The sequence below is a fragment of the Dermacentor silvarum genome, chromosome 11 (assembly GCF_013339745.2).
Source record: "Dermacentor silvarum isolate Dsil-2018 chromosome 11, BIME_Dsil_1.4, whole genome shotgun sequence".
Classification (NCBI taxonomy): Eukaryota; Metazoa; Arthropoda; class Arachnida; order Ixodida; family Ixodidae; genus Dermacentor; species Dermacentor silvarum.
This window is the reverse complement of record NC_051164.1, coordinates 62,880,376-62,899,809: the sequence shown is the minus strand read 5'-3', so window position 1 is coordinate 62,899,809 and position 19,434 is coordinate 62,880,376. Positions and strand designations below refer to the sequence as shown.

At 43.2% G+C, this 19,434-nt stretch overlaps 1 protein-coding gene across 1 annotated transcript in view; it reads left to right on the top strand.

Annotated features, from left to right (window-relative positions):
* Positions 1–19,434, top strand: part of LOC119434121 (asparagine synthetase domain-containing protein 1-like) — a 55,186-nt gene that overhangs the window by 5,055 nt on the left and 30,697 nt on the right. The window contains exons 2-5 of the mRNA XM_037701442.2: positions 8,392–8,592; positions 13,497–13,619; positions 14,294–14,410; positions 17,977–18,237. Of these exons, the coding sequence (XP_037557370.1) occupies positions 8,392–8,592; positions 13,497–13,619; positions 14,294–14,410; positions 17,977–18,237 (702 nt within the window). The remainder of the gene's footprint in view (positions 1–8,391; positions 8,593–13,496; positions 13,620–14,293; positions 14,411–17,976; positions 18,238–19,434) is intronic.

Genomic DNA, 19,434 nt, shown 5'->3' with positions numbered 1-19,434 from the left:
TGAGATAGAGCACTAGTAAAAAAAAAGACGTGAGTATGAACGGGGGCAAGTGACTGATTTTGAGTTGACGTGAATAGGATCGGAGTGACAGTCGGCATGTGTGAATGGTATGCGAGTGAGTACCGTTGAGTGGGAGACATGAGTATGACCATGAGTGGGTGCCGGTACTTGTGAATGAATAACATTTTATTTGAAACTGCTCTTCGTCCGTGCCGCCCGCTGTATGAATGGAAGCGACTACGAACACGGGTGAGTGTTGGTGAGCGCAATAAGTGAGTATCCACTTATTGGACCGTCCCATGACTCTCGAGCTCTACAGTGCAGTGAAACCTACAGGTGCTTTCATGCAGTGTGAAAAAGACTTCTGAATTGTACGCCTCTGATTGCCCTATGCATAACGCCGATTAAATGAAAACTTCATGGAATGATCAGTGGGCGAGACCCTTTATGGCCCTTTTCAGGACACACAGCCGGCTGTTGTCACGCTGGCGATCTTGCCCTCTTCATATGACCATTCGGCAACTTTTGCCTTGGTGATGTACGCACATGACCCTGCTGTCATCACAATGCAAGAAGAAGGGACTGGACAGAAGCATGGGATTGTTTCTTGAATGAGTGGCTCCCCCACAGAATGAAGCGCTGCCGTGTTCACCAAAGATGATCATTGTAGTATTCTGCGAACGACGCCGGATGTTTGTTTAAAATGTCCTCAGAATGCAGCAGATGGTAGTGGGGCTCTTCATGAAGGCACTGGTGGGACATGATTATGGTGACAAGCAAATGGCTCCAACGATGACTACGTGATGACAGCGCACCAGCCATGGAATCGGATTATTTCTTTTTGCTATGCTTTAATACTTCTTTTGCTTTTCTTCAAGCCACCAAACTGATAAACAATGACTCTTTTGAGCAAAATGGTTTTCATGCGCTAAAGTAACAACAAGGGAGAAGCCCTAGCTCAGTTTCTCTTGTATACATTCATTGAAACTACTTGACATTTCTTGAAACTACTTGATGAAGATCCCGACCACGGCGGCCGCATTTCGATGGAGCCGAAATGTAGAAACCCCCGTGTGCTTGCATTGTAGTGCATGTTAAAGAACCCTAGATGGTCAAAATTCATCGGGAGCCCTCCACTACGGCGTGCCTCATAATCTGAACTCGTTTTGGCATGTAAAACCCCAGAAAGAAGTATTCATGACAACAATGTGCTTTTACAATTTTGGTGAGGTTGTTTTGGATCTGTAATCAACTACTCCATGTTGCAACTTGTGGATGTAAAGTGATGTTAAATTTTGTATTTGCGCACCATTCCGCTTCCAGTATGCGATGTGCAATTTTGATCATTAGCACAAGCCTGAGCTCTGTGGCCGCTCGTTCGATAGTAAATAAGTTCAGGTTTGCAGGGGGGGGGGGGGGGGGGGTATTAATTGTGTTATATTTTACAAAATAAAAGTATTAGGCTCAATGTCACATCAAATTGCATGACACACACCTAGTATATCTTTCATATGTGATGCACTGCTTATTGTTCGCAAAAACGAGCAGCGAGAGAAGTCGTGTTGTCTGCTATGTATTCAAAGAAATATAGGAGCGTCAATTTACTAAGCCTTTTTTTTTTTTGCATATTGCAGTGTTGTGCGAGAAATGCGTAGCTAGGCTCTCCAGGAGACCTCGGTTTTCCCGAGCACTGTTGCGACTCGAACAGCCCTGAAAGATGAGGCTCGTACAAGAGGGGCTCTGTGAACATAATTAAGGCATGCACGTGCAGTCTGTATTATGTATCAAGTGGTGCCTAGGTCGGGGCACCAGGTATACATGATTCTATCTAATAAACAGCTGGCTGATCACCACTCAAATTTGGCATGGAAGTACCACTTTGCGTTATTGTGTTTTTGGGATTGCTTACCAAATTCATCCACAGTAAACCTCTAGGTGGGCGACGCCGTTCAAAACATTTCAATTCCACTGCAGCGGAAGGGTGGCGCCAGCTGTCATGGCTATAATGTAAGCACAATGATCTCCATAGCTGTGACAGATGGCATCACCATTTCGTTACAGTAGACGTACTTGCCTTTTTTTTTTTATTTTTTTTTTATTCTGGGGTTTTATGTGGGAAAGCCACAATTTGATTATGAAGCACGCCGTAGTGGAGGACTCCGGATTAATTTTGACCACCTGGGGATCTGCAACGTGCCCCAGTGCACGGGACGCTGGCGTTCTTGCATTTCGCCCCTACCGAAATGCGGCCGAGATTTGATCCCACGACCTCCTGCTCGGCAGAGCAACTCCATAGCCGCTGAGCCACCACGGCGGGTGCATTCGTTGATAAAAAAAAAAGAAAATGTATAGGTTGGCATGATGATGCTATGTCACTGGATTTTCATGTCAACTCGTGGTACTTGAAATGCACTTAATTGGGGCTTTTGATCGTCTTTGAGGACACAACAGTCTAGATCAAATTGGTGTAAATTTTCACAAAAGCTGACTGCAAGAATATGCCTAAACCACCTTCAGTCCTCATTCACCCAGTTCTACGTCCAAAATGAATGTTTTCTGTAATCGCTTGTGAGTGAATATTGAAAAGAATTTAAGGAAATGTGCATTATAATGTGCGAGAGCTCTCGTTAGGTTAAGGTGTGTGTGCTAAAGAGCATTGACTGGCCAAAACAAATCCAGAATCCTCAACTGTGCAAAGAAAAACCTCGACTGTTGCACTCCTCGTAGTCTTCTGTGCAGCTTAGAGATGCGAAACCCCATAAATAATCCTTGCAAATGACAAGGACATTTTCAAGAGTGCAGTGAAGAGAAAGGTTTAGCTGGGGGCCATCTCCACTTTCTCTAGACATATACATGTGAAATGCAGAAATGCTCTCTTTAGACGTATCGCTGAACCAATTTGAATTAAATTTGTCGCATTTAAAAGAGAAAGCTGAATTCTACCCGCTGTACAGGCACAACTTTAATTTAGGGCCTCGTATTTGAATACAGATTGGGAAAATTGGTGAGTTAAAAAAAAATTTACAAATCCAGTGCATTTCTTGGCTTCTATGTGAAGTGAAGCGTTCACTAGGCGGTTAATCAAATGGTATAAATTTGCCCATGTCATTCCTATGTCATTGGCGCAAAGGAAACTGGCATGCACACATGGGCTCTCATGCACTTGTCCTATGCGATGTGACGTGCGCAGGGATCATCTCTAAGAGTTAGGGCCAGCATACCATGAAATTATCCCAATCTGTTCTGAATCCAAATCGGCCATTTTGCCCTCCCCGATAGGTCAGAATGGTTCCAGTCTAGCCCATATGGGCGGGGTGCCACGTGGGGGAGGGCTAATGGCTGATTTGGAATAAAAACAAATTGGGATAGTTTTACGCTATACAGGCCCGAGTTGACGTTGGCATGATAGAAGTATATGTATATTTGTGGCCTAAGGGTTAGAGTATCGTGCTGCTATGCTCTGACAGACTGAGGTTCAATCCCACCATCAGGCACGATTATTATTATTTTTTTTTTAAGTGAGCTATTCTCAAGACAGCAGCACGCCGTAGTGCTTGAACCCATGAGATCATGGGTTCAAGCAGCCGCAGCCAGGAAACTTCGAGAGGGTTCGCGAAGAAAGGTTCAGTTTAAAATATTCAAGCAGTAAGTTTACGAATCTGAAACTCTGTACCATATACAAATATTGCAGTTCTTCTAAGAAACTGCATCTCTTGGAGCATCTGAAATGGACAAATTTGATATGTGAACTCGCATCAAATTGTTAGTGTTTACAAGGGGCTAGAGCCTTACCAACAAATTAGTGGTATTTTTAGAGCATTGTATCATTCATCAATTTTGTTTGCTCTTGATGTCCCATTAGGAGCCGCTTAGCTGCGATACTCCATAATTGTGATGTCATTTATTTATTGTTGAGAGTTGTAGACCTCATGCTTTTTCTCAATTTAAGTTTTTTCTTAATTTTGTTACTTTCGGCAATTGTAAAAAAAAAATTATGCCATAAATAACGAAATCTACTTCCTACGGTCGGTAGATTCTAACGTTCTCTCTTTAAGTGCAACAGGCCTTATCGAATTCGGTGCACGGGATGCCGAACAAAATTATGTCTCCTTTCCCATGTATTTAGATAGCAGCTCCTGAGCTAAAGCTTCCTTTTAATGTTATCTTTATAGCATCCCTTTAGTTTTGGCTGCTGCCTTTTGTCTGGTTCACCGTAATCTCAGCCGGCTCTGGGTAGAAAAAAACAACATAATGACGCTCATGGCAGCAGCTGCCAAATGGGGACGCAGCTCTGTTACTGCGCTACCAGCCAAGTTAGCCATGGGCTGCTTGCAGCAAATGCTCTTAGAAATTTCACGCTTTCACCGAAACTGTAAAGCTGGGACGGGGAAAGGTAAATTTGCATACCTTGTCCATAACATGAGGTCGTGGGTTCAATTCCCAGCCACGCTTCAATTGGGGTGCAATGTAAAACACTTGGGCGCTGAGCATCAGGTGCACGTTAAAAAATTTTGGGTGAAAAAGAATTTGGAGCTTTCCACTACAGCATCTCTCATATCCCATCAGAGTCATATCTGTCCCACTGTGCCATAGCGGTGAAAAACAGGGTGTCCCAGCTAACGCGGGCTGAACTATTTTAAAAATAGGGGTGGAGGGGGGCCTTGAAACACGAGGACAGGACCATTGTACACTGGCTTAGGGCAGTGATAAGCAAATTTACTAAAGTGAAGCAAAAAATGAGAAAAATAGCTTTTTTATTGATTGCTCACCGCCTTGGCACTTTTACGTGGCTATCGAGTCGGAAACCACATAGTGTAAGTTGGGATACAGACACACTAATTCAGCGGGCTTCATGGTGCCCTGTGCCAGTGTTGCCAACCATAGGGTAATTGCCCTACTTGTAGGCTTTTTTTTGTGACATAAGGTTTGTTTGATTTAGAAACGGTGCACAGCACCACAAGCAAAAAGGTGCAGGTTGTGGCACCTTACTTTGCACCCTCTGCAATCGAGGACAGGGGTGCAGGGCACGTCGCTGTGCCTTGAAAGAATCGAGGGCCTAAGTGCACTATGAATAAATGCAGAAGGCGCACAGAAACTTTATTGAATTGAGTAGACATATTATGTCTGTCTGCTCATTTTTCAACCAGATGCAGGGTTCTTTCAAAGTTTCACATTTATGCAATGAAAAGTAAAATAATAGCTTTCAAAATGCACCGCAGTGTGCTTACTCAACTCCATTCCTTGCTATTAAATCGACAAAGTGCCACAATCAAGTCGGAATCCCTGTATTCAGCATGGACTCCATTTTCCTTAATAATAACAATGCACTGTTATGTCTGCCATCGTATACTAGTGACGTCGCGCATCCACCATTTTGCTTTTCAGTGAAAAGGCGGAGTGCCAGTGTAGTTTATTCACAATGGAAGTGTGAGCCATATCAAGAATGCCTGTTGCACACCAGATGCACGAGCGGCATAGACGTATTTTATGCCGCAGTGTGGCAACCTTGTATGACTATTGCACTTTGTTCACATTTAGGTTAAATCCAGGCCTTCTAAACAGATTAAGGAAAATGTGGTTGTGAGCCTAGCTGAAGATATGGGTGACAGCTGCGATACTGCAGCCAGTTGGCAAGAGGTATTTCTGCTGTCAATTGTGGAGCAATAAAAGCTGCTCTAAACCATCTACTTGCATTCATTGTGGGGAATAGTTTTTAACTAGCACAGAAAACTAAGCTTGTCCTGGCCAGTCATGGAATAAATGAAGCAATACAACACTATGGGCATCAGAATCTCCCACTATGCCCATTGATGGTTTTGCGGAACACCATTTTGGAAGACCACTGATGGTTTGAGACACAATGTGTGCTATTTTACTACTGAGTATCCCTAGTACGTACGATAACACAAAACAAGTTGAACAATTGAAGAACACGTACCTGAACGCTTTCTTCATGCGGAGTCACCAATGCAGATTTCAACATGCACATAGAATGGGGCAACATGTCAAGAAATAAGCTCACATGCTATGCTGCTGTACTTCAAGGAGAGACTTTTGTTAAATTGTTGGTCATACAAGTGCGGCATATTTACAGCACTAAAAAACAAATGCAGCGTAAAGAAAACATGACATGTTGCGGCAGACTAATCACAATTGACAGAGGTGAATCTAAAGTGTGGGACAGATTTGCAGAAGTTGTCATACACATCAGACCCAACATATCTGGCTGCAAAGCGTTACAGCCTTTGGATAATTGGCAAGGTGAGATTATGTTAAAAAGTTGGGTTGCAGCAGAAAATGTAGCCATAATATCGCTCGAAGTCAGGCGTCACTGCAACATTCCTAATTACATGCAATGTACCTATTATTTCTCCGTTATCAATAAATAAACTTCAATTGAAAGAATCTCTGCCTAGGTGGCAACACTTTGAAAAGACCAAGACTTCCTACACTCCCAGCAAACAGTGGCAGAAATACTGTAATTGCTTCGTTTGACACCCAGTGATTCAATTTTGGAAAATATTGAGTGTATTGAACCCATTGGTAATGAACAAATTGCTCCAGAATTAATCTTTTTTCATTTGGGGTGGACCAAGTTCTGCGATGCACTCAGCGGCATGCCAGTGGCAGATCACCGACATCCAATAGTCACCACCAATCATGCGAGTCTACTTGCAGGACAAAGGCCTCTCCCAGCAATCTCCTATTATGGCCACCTTGTGACAGCTGATTTCTTATCAACAAATTTTCTGATCACGTGTGACACTGCTTAATCCTGCGCTGGCCTTGACTGTGTTTCGCTTCCCTTGGCACTCATTTTGTGACTTCTATGCAACAGACCACAGCTTGTCTGTTCTGTGCATTGCATGACCAGCCCAACTCCATTTCTTCCTCATAATCTCATCGAGGATGTCGGCTGTCCTGTTTACTCTCTGAGCCATGTTGCTCTGTTTCTGTCTCTTAAGCCTTTCTCGTTCAATGATTCCTGTAGGAGTCGTGATGCTTTACAACAAATATCCTACACGGAGAACAACCAACACCAAGACTTATCTTAGAAATCTGAGCGTCAGCAACTCTGATTACCTAAGTTGTGAAGTTGGTGCCGTAAATAAATGTGGTTCTTTCTGGTATTTCGCAAATGTCAAGCTGAGGTTTCTCAATCAAGCTGAGGTTAGGCCTCTGTGTGATATCCTTGGAGAATGGCATATGCACAAAAATGGTCTTCAAATATTTTATGGCCCTCGGTTAACCATTACGATTGTAAATTTAGAAGTTTGTGAAATCATTCAGCTGCCTCTAATGCCTTTATTTGTTGGCAGTGCACGAGAAAAGCCTTTGTTAAGTTGCCAAAAACTGAACAGAAATTTTTTTCTCTATTTTTACGTGTCTTTTCTCATTCTGATGCACACAATATAAATTTCTCACTTCAGCGATAAAGTTTGGACTATAAAGGGCCAACACTTGTGTCATAATTGTATTCCCAACTGTCACTCATTGCACAGGCCTCACTCCTTTGCTTTTTCTGAAGTTTCTTTGTAATCCACCAACATTCAGCCTCATAAGGCAGTACTGGTAGAATACACCATTTGTATACTTTTGTTGCAATAGCAAATATAGACACTCCAGCTGCATTCACGGTGTTGGCTTCAATACATGGTGTTCTGGCCATTTGCAGACTGCTTTATGTATCAAAACAGGATGCAGAACTGGCATTCCGTGTACACCACACACGGCATTCCTCTGCCAAACGCAACATGCTATGCTGAAACACTAGTGCCGGCACGTGAATGTGGGATAAAAAATACAGAATTTTGTAGCACTGGCAATGCTGAAAAGGCAATGCTGAGATACTGGAAAATGAATACATCAAGTTCCTTGTATTGTTGGACAGTGAGGCTGAAGACTACCTGTCGAGTGCCCGTCAACAATATCCATACATCACTGCACCTGTATGCCTCATAGTATTAACCAACAGAGATAAACAGTCAGTGTCCCAGCAGCATATCTCGGCACATTTAATGGTAATCGACTTCGACATTCGTCCTTTGATGCTCAATTCTATTCAGTCCATTTTTTTCTTTTTGTGGATTTATTCATTCGCTGTTTATTTGGCCTACAAAACAGGAAAAGAAATAGGGGGGGTTGTCTTGTCAGGAGGCTGATAAAAAGGCACGTACGCCCGACAGGGTATCAGACTTCTTTCTCATACATACAACACTCAGTCAACAGAGGTAGTTTAATATAAGTATAACGAGATTGAACATGGGCATAATGATAAAGATGACTTCAAAATACCGCTTAAACCCTTTCCTTGTTTCCCAGCCATTGCCTCTTTCACTTGTTGGCGAAAAGAACAGTGACAGGAGTTTGTGTATGGCTACTTTTGTGCAGAGCACCGAGACAATTGCACTCCTGAAGCGACGGGGCCCAGAAGGATGCCAGCTGGAAGAGGTAAAAGCAGCCGGTGCAGCCCGGTTCACGCTCCTTGCAACGGTGTTGGGGCTCAGGGGCCGCCAGCTGACACTGCAACCTGTAAAGGACGAGCTGGGGAACCTGCTGGCATGGAACGGGGAGATCTTCGGAGGCCTCAAGGTAACACCTTTTTTTTTTTTCTTAGTGTTAGTTTGCCCTCTGGAGAGCTAACATTAATAAGAGAGCAGCAATGGGATCCATGAGGTCCCCTGGATGCAAAGCATCCATCAAAGTCATCTGTGCAATGTGGGTCTTCATCCAAGGTAACACTTGCATACCTGCCAGCTGTCCCAAATTTTCTGCAAGGTTTACGAATTTGGACTCATTTTACAATTTTGTTACTCTTGCATCAAGATTTATATTAAAAAAAATTCCGTTCACAGAAAAATTTCGCTCGTTGGTCTCCGAATGTTCCGTTGGCAGTCTTTTGATGAAGAAAGGGTGCCAGATGTGGTACTTGCTTTTAGAAAATTTGTACAGATGAGTTCGCAAAACAGGCAAAATTGGGAACAGAAAAATTGGGGAAAAGACATGATATAGAAACAATGTGTTGCTTGTCAGTCTTTGTTGTTCCACATTTTCTGCTGCTTGTGCACCACATCTAAAGGTAAGTCATCATTAACAAAGTATGTATCCCACGAAAGACATGTTCTCAAGGCAAGCATCAAAAAAAAAAGAAAAGAAAAAAAATCCGTGCTCTCTATCATCTTGATGCCACGTCTGTGGACTTTTTACCAATTTTAACTCTTTTGTTACCATGAGTAATGCGCTCATTTTCGGTGCTTTTATGTTTTAACCCCTTATTTCAAGACATAGTAGTCGCAACGTATACTGTGATACATAAAATTATAGCCTGTGATCACTGGTGTGTTGAAAGGATGTATAGCAGTAATACTGCTCAAACAATTTTTGAGGATTCTTATGTGAAACTTCAAAGGAGCACCTCAAGGAACATGAATGGAAGTAATAATTTATTTTTAGTTTAAGTAATGAGGGTAAGAAAATCTGAAATATACAAAATATGCTCCTGATTCCTAGTTCCCAATTTTTGTAAGTCAGATCACACAAAAATATTATTATGAAGATTTGTCGGTGTGAATACTGGCCATAGCGATGCCCATGCTATGTGGGAAAGCAGTAGCTTCACAAATGTGAAAATGGCTAAGTTCTTATTGTAAAGAGAGCATTTGTTTTTACTCACTGCAGCAGGCACCTGGCTCATTTTTTATTGCACACTTTAGGCTCACCAAGCAATGGTTGTCAGGTCAGGGAGCATGGAGAAGCCTCCTCATTCTCGATTATTTCGTTCAGTAAGCATTTCTGGGCAAGCAAGGCGGTCCAGTTCAAGTGATGCTGGAGTACTCCACATGCATTGTTCAGTTTCTGTACATCGCTGTACAGTAATGTGAAATGTTGCACTATATATTGCACAGTAATGAATAAGGGCACTTGAACAGGCGGTGTTCAAAATGTAAGGGCTCAGACAGCTAGTCAAGCTTCAGTCGAAGGTCGGTCTGTAATCAGCTGCGTGCTCTTGTGTGGGTGAAAACCCTACACGAAGGGAAGGATTATTGTAATAATTTGCGCATACACTGTCGAAGTGGTGATGGATGAAAGCAACCCACGGGAGGTAAAGTTGCACTTGATATTAGTCAAACACAATTATCAAAATAACATGCACTTATGAGCATCCACAACTGAGGCATCGTTAAAGCAGCCTATACGTCTGATCTGAAAAATGACAACCAGACAGAAGCGCACCACATCTAAAGGTAAGTCATCATTAACAAAGTATGTATCCCATGAAAGACGTGTGCTCAAGGCAAGCATCAAGAAAAAAAGAAAAGAAAAAAAAATACGTGCTCTCTATCATCTTGATGCCACATCTGTGGACTTTTTACCAATTTTAACTCTTTTGTTACCATGAGTAATGTGCTCATTTTCGGTGCTTTTATGTGTGTCTGCGCTGCTGTTTTCATTTCAAAATGATCTTGCCAAGTCAACCAAAGCATAAATTTTGAGTCTTTTTATTGAAGAAGTTCTAGGAGCACCAAAGGCAAATCTCAATGATACCTCCAGTCAAAATTTTATTTTTTCAGAATCCTCAATTTGCTTAATATTGTCAGGTCTGACAAATATCAATAGTTCTATTGTCATTTCAGAGAGTGCATGATGTTGCTAGTAAAGGAATTCTAGCAGAAATGTGTAATGCATAGAAAAACTGCCAATCAAATTGACCAATTTCTATAGGTGCAGTAACAAAATAGTTAAAGTTCACAGGTTGGCAGGTATGCTCTTATTCTGCGCACCACTTGTTACACGTGGGCCTACTGTACTCCATTTCATTCTTAGCAGCCAACAGTGCATAAACTACGCAAGTGATCTTTCAAATCTACCGCTTCACACGTTCGGCAGTGAAATGGCTTTTGATCTATGGCATCTTACTGAATAATGTCTTCATATATTAGAGTGGAGCCTCGTAACAATAGCTCACAAATGGAGCTACTGTTATGAAGTTGATAAAATCTGCAACCTAAATTTATTAAACCTGATGTTTTGGTTCCTAATTGGCTTCTTCCTTGTTGGTTAAACAACAGATGGCAATGGGTAGGCTGGTCACCAGACCAGGAAAACAAGTTTTTACCAGCCCAGGTGACATCCTCTGCTGCTATCATCAAGATCTGCTGTAAAGCTGCACTCTGCTGCCATTTGTCACTTAACAAACATGTTAAAGGCAAGACAAAGGATGTAAGGGCAAGGTCCTTTTATCCTCATCGCTTAGGAAGCAACTCCCCTTGTTGAAATGTTCACTACGGGCTGAGGCTTTTCGTTGATCGCCCACTGCTAACCAACGTTGCAAGGCATGGCCGGCGCAAATGCGCTCTCTTCACTGCACACTAAAGAGAAAAATAAAGTTCAGTGGTATATTAGTAAATTATACTTCTACAATACAGAAAAACTCACTCCCACCATGAGAGGAAGCTTAGTAACTCATAAAAAGTGCAAAAAAAAAAAAAAAAGCTCGCTGTGCGGCCAAGCCATCACTAGTATTATTTTAGGACAAGCTTGATGATGTCTTTTACTATGAAGTATTAGTGAAACCATCATTGTTTTCTTGAACTCCCTCAGCGATTTGGCCATTATGGACGCCTTTCTTACTGTTTTAGTTTTTATTAGTTATTATAGTTAGCACGAGTTAAGTTGTAGGCTCGGTTTGAGTGGTGAATTAAATTTTATGCGTAATTGTCAAATGACCCATTGAGCGAAATGTAGCTCCACTAACGTGAAACCTGGGGAGGTGCGAAGCATGCAGTGGTGCACCGTAAATGTGGCCTCCTCATTACAATGACAGAAAAGAAGTGAAATTGTACACTGCAATGATGAGCGGCAACGCAGCCAGCTGTGGAAGACGACGACGAACGCGGGAGCAGTGGCACGAGCGTGTGCCGAGTGCGAGCCCGAGCCGCTTGCGTTACCGTGACGACGACAACAGGAGATGCCAACAGCCCAAGCGCATAAGGTGCTTCGCACCTAAAAACGGTAGATTGGTTGCAGCGTTGTCTGTAGCTCCTGCCCCAGCTCACCGTGACGTTATGTATTTTAACAGCACTTGTTTGGAGTTAAAGCTAAAGTGGGGCCACATCGTGTTGTAAGAGAGCAAAAGTGATAAGTCTTCGAACAAGTCGAGGGTGACCGTCCGCTGAGATCACGTGCTGTGTGTGCGTGTGAAAAGATTTGCGGTTGGAACTTGTTCAGTGATGACATGTTTTTGCTTTAGTTAGGGTTCTCAGTATCCCTAATAAATTAGTTTTATTGGCAATATGTGTCAGAAAGACGGAACTTAGCAAATTTCCAAAACTATTGCTGCACCACAACGACCCATACTACGAGAGAATAGTGGAGGCTCGAAGGTTGCGGCGCAGAATTTGGAAAATTGAATTTTGGCCTCAATTTTCTTATCTACTGATCAACCTCTTACCACGACTAAATTAATGAAAATAATGTTTTGACCAGATAATTCATCATTCTGTACTGATTTAGTGTTTTTCTTTAGTCTCCATTTAACCCTGTTTTGAGAGGAATCACTTTTGCACCCCCTACTTAAATTTCATCCGGGTCACATTTAATGTAAAAGCACCTGCTTGCCGCTTGTATTTCTTTGGCAACCTAGCAAATGTTAGGACATCGCTCCCATCCTGGACTGTTAACAATTCAAATCTGTTGTTCATAACACTTTTTGTTAAATTAAGTGCATGTGCATTCTTTTTTTTTTTCTTCTATATATTTTTACCACTCCTCTCTGAAATGGATTCAGGCTCGAGAGTACAGTCGTACCTTGTTATAGCATAGTCACATCTAACAGGAAAACATCTTCGTTATGTCTAATGTTCATTAAAAGCACACACGCTTATATCAATGAAAAAATGTATAAATTTTAGATTTACTTCATTATATCTGATAATTTTTTATATCTGTGTATATATAGGTTCATCTGTATTGCAAAGAAATAAATTAATTATATGTGCAGATGGATTGAACTTGGTGCATTCAGTCCGTCAAAAATGTTATGGTGGAAAACAATAGTATGAGCTTTGTGCTCACTGACACCGTGTCAACATTGCGACTAGCCATGGCTGCTTCGCCCTAGTGCTTGTTTAGTATTGTGTGATTTTTTTTTTTCTTTTACAAAAGTATTATTTTTTTTTCTAGTACCTCAAAGAAAGGCCCCTTATTAGAGTGGCTTCACAATAGGGATTGACTGTATTCATACACGAGTTCTTCAATGATGCGTTTAAAGTTTAAAGGGTTTGATTGAAGTACAGCATTTGTGGGAGGGTTATTGCAGTTCTTTGATGTCTAAATGAAGAATGAGAAAGCATGGGAAACAGTAAGGGCTTGAGATGGGTATTCAGTCTTGTTGTATTGACTTCTGATGCACTTTTGCGCTGTGTTCTACCACATTGGAAAGTAGTAGCAACTAGCTCAAGTCGAGAAAGTCATTTTTGGCGCTGCCGACTTCGCAGGTTTCGGACAAAGAGTGCGACACCAACTTTCTGCTTCACCAGCTGTCGCACTGTGCCTGTGAATCTGAGCTGCTCAACACCGTGTCACGTATCGAAGGACCGTGGGCATTTGTCTACTTCAAGGTACACATGCTCATTATTACTTTTTTAATGTGAAGCGTTTTTTGTCTCATTCGAGGCACTTTGTGATAGGTAGGTAGGTAGGTTCCTGTCACGCATCGTTTCGTGCCTCTTCAATAAAGGAACGATTAACCCATTAAGGCCCAAGAAAAATTTACCAGCCAAATTTAATTTATTTAAAGGATTTAAAGGACATTAACTAGCATAATTCATCGCTCTTTTTTACGCTTGGGTTCTGTCTAAACTAAGACGACCACAATAAATAAAAAGGGGGGCAGGAACCATTAAAGGATGGTTGTCAAAGTCAACCGATAGCTTCCCAATAGACATGCTGAGATATGCTACTTATTGGTTAGCTTTCCTTTTGCCTGTATTTTCTTTGCTCTGTTGCGCCTTTTTCGTTTTATGTAGTTGCTGTATGTTCATTGTTATTGTGCTATGTACAATACACACTAACAGGTACATAATGGGCACTGATTGGGAATGAAGTTCGTGTCAGTTTGCATCTTCCTTCCCATTCAGTGTCCATCTTGTCCCCGTTAGTGTTTACTGTACATGGCGCAATAACAAAGAACCAAGAGTAGCCATTTCTGGATGAGCCCACTGCTTGGTTCAGTCCAGAGGGCAAAGCTGTGACACATGTTTGTTTCATACTTTTTTTCTTGCGTTTTATACAGAGGAACGAGCATCAGCTTTGGTTCGGACGTGATGTCTTTGGACGTCGAAGCCTACTGTACCAAGTCAAGGGCACAAGTCTCGCACTCGCATCGGCTGTGGCTTCAAAACCAAATGAGGTATGGCTGCCTAAGCAATATTTCAAATTGGTTTCCTTATTATCTTCTTTTTTGTTATGCATTACCAGTTTTCAGTGACAAGGAACATTCATTGCAATGTCGAAGTTCCTATTACATTGCATGTCGATTAGTTGAAACAAAGGTTTCAACTAATGGAGTGACAACAAAGCAGGATTTATCCTTTCCTCAAATTTAGTTGTTCTTAACCCTTTATCTTTTGTCACTTTGCGCATACTTAAAAGAATTGCCCTGAACTCTTTATCATTCAGTATCACATTTGGTGCACATTTGAGCCACCCAGATTGGCCAGTGGTGAATTATTCTGTGTTAGAGAGACTCCCTGAATCATGAATGCTCGGGTTATGCCCAGGTCATGCTCAGGTAATGCTCAGGTAATGCAAGAATGTAATACTGCGTGCCGGATCCCAGTGCTGGAAGCTGTCACGTGTAGCTGGCAGAAGTAAGCACTCTTAGAACTTTTAGTTGAATCCATGCCTAAAAGGCACAACAATAGCAATCAGCCTTTCGGCGAGGTGAAATGAGCTATAAAAAATGTGAACCCATTCTGAATTGAGCAATGGAGCACAAAATTGTTACCATAGAGCAAAAAAATAACAATAAAATGCACTTTAGATGTAACAGTGCAATTCACCTTAACATTCAGAAAGCTACAGTGGATGATGGATTACATATTGAGAAGAAACGACAGCTGCATTGATAGAAGGTTGTCACAGTTGGGAAACTAATTGCCACAATTGTCACAATTGTATTTACAATTGCATTGCCCCTAGCTTGGAACAAAAACATGCCGATCTTCATTTTTTCTTAGAACAATAGCTGAATGGAGTGCACTACCACACAATCTTGCAAACCCACCTAAGCATGGCCATATATTTGTCGGTTTTGCATGGGCACCTATGATACTGCTGATTTTGCTCTTGTTTAACATGATTTTCATTATCATCATACATATGCCAAACTTCTCTAAATGTCTGCCTTTCTTTTCATAATTCAGTGTGATCTTCTATCAGTGGAGGCATGCGTTGTGAACCTGACTTGTCAATGTCATCTTAAGTGTTTCTCATCTCCCCCCCGCATATTGCAGGCTGTGCATGTTTGTTGTGCTTTGCATATAACCTTTTTGTTGCCTCTTGTGACTTCACAGCAGCTTGGTAGTGGAAGTTTATACTTCCTGTTAACATCCATCCTTAGCTGTCAAGAGGCAGCTGGCAGGGTTGTAATAATTAAATAAAATAAATAAGATTGATGTTGCGACATGTGAGCAGTGTCACCACCCTGGTGAATTTTGGACTTATTTTCATCTTCAGTTAATTGTACAGTGAAAGAAGATAATTGTTACGGCATCCCTGAAAATTGGTGGTGTGAGAAAAAATGTCGCAGTTTCGCCTGAAAGGCAAAGCATCGCTGGCGATAGAAAATGAGTAGACAGCTATACGAAGTAAGGATAATAGTTTTATCAGCCGTATCAACTTGTAAACATTCGCTTACTACAGTTAAACCGGCTTATAACGAACCTCCATATAACGAATTCCTGGATATAACGAAGCTTTTCTATTCCCCGCCATTACTCCATAGAAGCACATATATTTGAGACCTCTACGTAACGAAGTGGTAGCAGGAGACGCCCTCGAAATAACGAATTTTCCCCGCCGACAACCTAGATATTTCGCCCCAAATTTTGTCATTTTTGCGCGAGCAGCAACTGGAAGCACCTTCTCCGCCGCGACGGAATGCGAAGCGGCGGCGGCGCGCGAGGCGGGCCTGCATCCCTCGACCTGGCGATCTTGCCGCCGCGGGCGTGACCTTTCCCACTCCCTTCATTGCCATTGGCATTTCAATATGGCCGCCTCCTATGCACTTCGAGCCTAGCTCCCGTAGCTTCGACCATGTGCTGTAGTACGTGTGCTTAGGCATTAGTCTACCAATTTAGTTAAACGGCGAATGTTTACAAGTCTATACGGCCAATACGACTACTATCCTTACTTCGTATAGCTGTCTGCTAATTTGCTGTTGCAATCGATGCTTCGCCTTTCAGGCGAAACGGGCACTGGGGCTTTTTCCTCTCTTTTGGTCACGGAAAACGGGTGCGCGTTACAATCGAGGGCGCGTTAGAATCGAGTAAATATGGTAAGCGTTTCTTTTTCGAATTTTCATGCCGAACCTGCATATAACGAAATCCTCTTTATCACGAAGTTTTTTCGGGAATTTGTCAATTTCGTTATATCCAGGTTTAACTGTATCCAGGTTTAACTGTAACTAAATTAGCAAACATGGTGTCAGCGCAGACAGGCAAACATGAAAACATCACACTCGATGACCGCAGACACTCACTGTCAGTCAAAACGCTGGAAGTGACCTTTATGCTGTCTATCGCTTCAACACAAACTGAGCGGCGAGAATGCACCACGCACATAGGTATGAGCTGTCAGCGCACCTAGACTTTGCCCCCAACGCAGGTCGCTTTCAAGAAAGGGCGCCCGTGGGCACGCAATACAGAGTTGCTGTTACCTGCTGCGGTGGCTCACTCAGCTGAGTCGTTGCGCTGCTGAGCACGAGATCGCAGGATCGAATCCCGACCGCAGCGACTTAATTTCGATGGAGGCGAAATGCGAAAACGCCCATGCGCTTGCGTTGTAGTGCACGTTAAAGAACCCCAGGTGGTCAAAATTAATCCGGAGCCCTCCACTACGGCGTGCCTCATAATCAAAACTGGTTTTGGCATGTAAAACCCCAGAAAGAAGAAAGAACACAGTTGCTGCCAGAGTACAACGCCACCCTCCCCCTCCACTCGAAGCCTGCATGCAACAAATGACGGCGCGCTTCCTCCCCGCGCCCACCCTTGTGCGCACGAAATTGAGCCGCGATTGTCGGCTCCCCTCGCACGCTTTCACTCGCCCATACAGAATACGGCGCGTGGCGATGGTGTTATCGCCCTCGGACTTTATACGTAACATCACGGCACCTGGAAATGCACCTGGAATCTCCATATAATTGCTGTATAATTGCATATAATTGCCATTGCTATTATAATTGCTATAGCAATAAAAATAATGAGATGTGCCCACCAGAGTTCCTACCCTGACTCTGGCCCATAGACCAACCTTTTGACCACTCAATGCTGACCCACAGAGCACATGAACACGTGATGTCTCATGCAGAGCCTATTTAAACCTATTGTTTTTGACTGTGACCTGGGGGGCCAGCAGACTCAAGGTATTTAGTTTGAAAATCTACTACATTTTTGCTGCTGTGCCTCCGCATGCACATACATATGCCCGCACTCACATGGAGACATGCACACATACGTACACACGTACACACACACACAAATTTTTGCATGACAAGTCTCGGTGTTGTGTGCGTAGGCATCCAGGACACCCGCTGATTGAATTCTCTCTTTGAGAGAATTCACTGCAGTAACCTAATTAGGAGCAGTGCGTTTGAAGACGCTTACTGTAGACTAAGATACAAATGTGAGCTTACCCCAGAACATGTTCTTTTAGGTTGCGAGATGTGTAACAAGGGCATTCAAACCCCCTTTGCAGAGCTGGACGGAGCTGCCAGCGATAGGCATCTACTGCCTCGACTTGAAACAGAGCGTGGCCCAGGGACGCCTGGTCGTGCGCCTGTTCCCGTGGAACCGGCTGCCCGCGGGCGACCTCTTTGAGCCTGACGGGTGGCAGCCTGGCCCCCTCGGCGAGACTCTGCTGTGCCCCATCGAGTCAAGGCTCAGCAGCTCTCTGAACAGGGAGCTTGGAAATGGACCGCCACCCATGCCGACCCTTGGACGGGCCTTCTTCAGGAAGGCACGTTTGGTTGTTGCGTATATGTCTGTTGAAAGATGGCTAGTAGGGGATAGTTGGCCATTATTCATGATAATTATCATGCATACGTTGTTTTGCTTTATTCGGTGACCGTATTTCACCAGATTGCCACAAGGCACAAAACACGCCTACTCTATTGGAAATTTCTTGAATGTTGGCGACGATTCTATGGCAAAAGAGTCTTGTCTAATCAGATTGCGTGCACAACTCAATTAATGTTGTACAGTCTTTGTGAGAAGCGTGCGAGTTACTTTGCACATTCATCATATATGTTGTTCCACTGTATGATGTGGTTTCCATGGCGCTTCTCACACTCCAGGCATCTGGATGGATGCCTGGAGCCATACTCGACGCATGAGTTAGATTCTATGACTGTGCTCACTGTTATTAGAGAGGTTTAGCTTGTCCGGTAATCGGGTAAATGCGGGCGTAGGGACATTCAGGCGGAACCGTAAACTTGAGTGGCCTGTATGGTGCTGCCACCTGGTGGTGCAGAGCTCAAACAGACAAAAACGGCTAATATTGCACTAATCAAGTGTATCCCTATTGCAAAAACCAGCATCTTCCAGTGCCTTCCAGTGTGAAACCAGTGCGTTTTTTGACACTGGATGGCACTTGGGACGCTGGCGCACGCTGGGAGTCACTGGGTGTCACTGCGACACTGGTGACATCACTGGAGAAGAGCTGAGTCACACTGGACAAGACGCTGGTTTCACTGCTACGACGCTGGGGCGCACTGGTGTGTGCTGTACACGCGCTGGTTTTCGCTGGAGTTTGCTGGCTCGTGCTGGAAACTCCGCTGGTTTCGTTTGCGCCGCACTGTCAGAGTATAGGCGCTGTTGAATATTAAATGCTTGATACAATTTTATAGGCATGTCCTGTGCAATAAACAGACTCCTGTCCCAAATAGCGCTATAATTTGGGGTCATAAATGTCTGTTTCGTGTCGGTAGTGTTGCCGCTTGGAATAAAGGTGCGTGAGATGCATGCACATGCATATGCGACACTGAAGATCACTTTCGCTTTGTGCATTTCCCTTTTGACTGTGCGGATAGCTGCATTCATGAAGGAAATTACGCAAACGCAGATAACGCCTCATTTTCCAGTAGTTTGTACGCAAGCGATGACTGCCAGTTGTCGCAGTGTTGTGCAGTCGACACGAAACCCAGCAGCCGTTCAT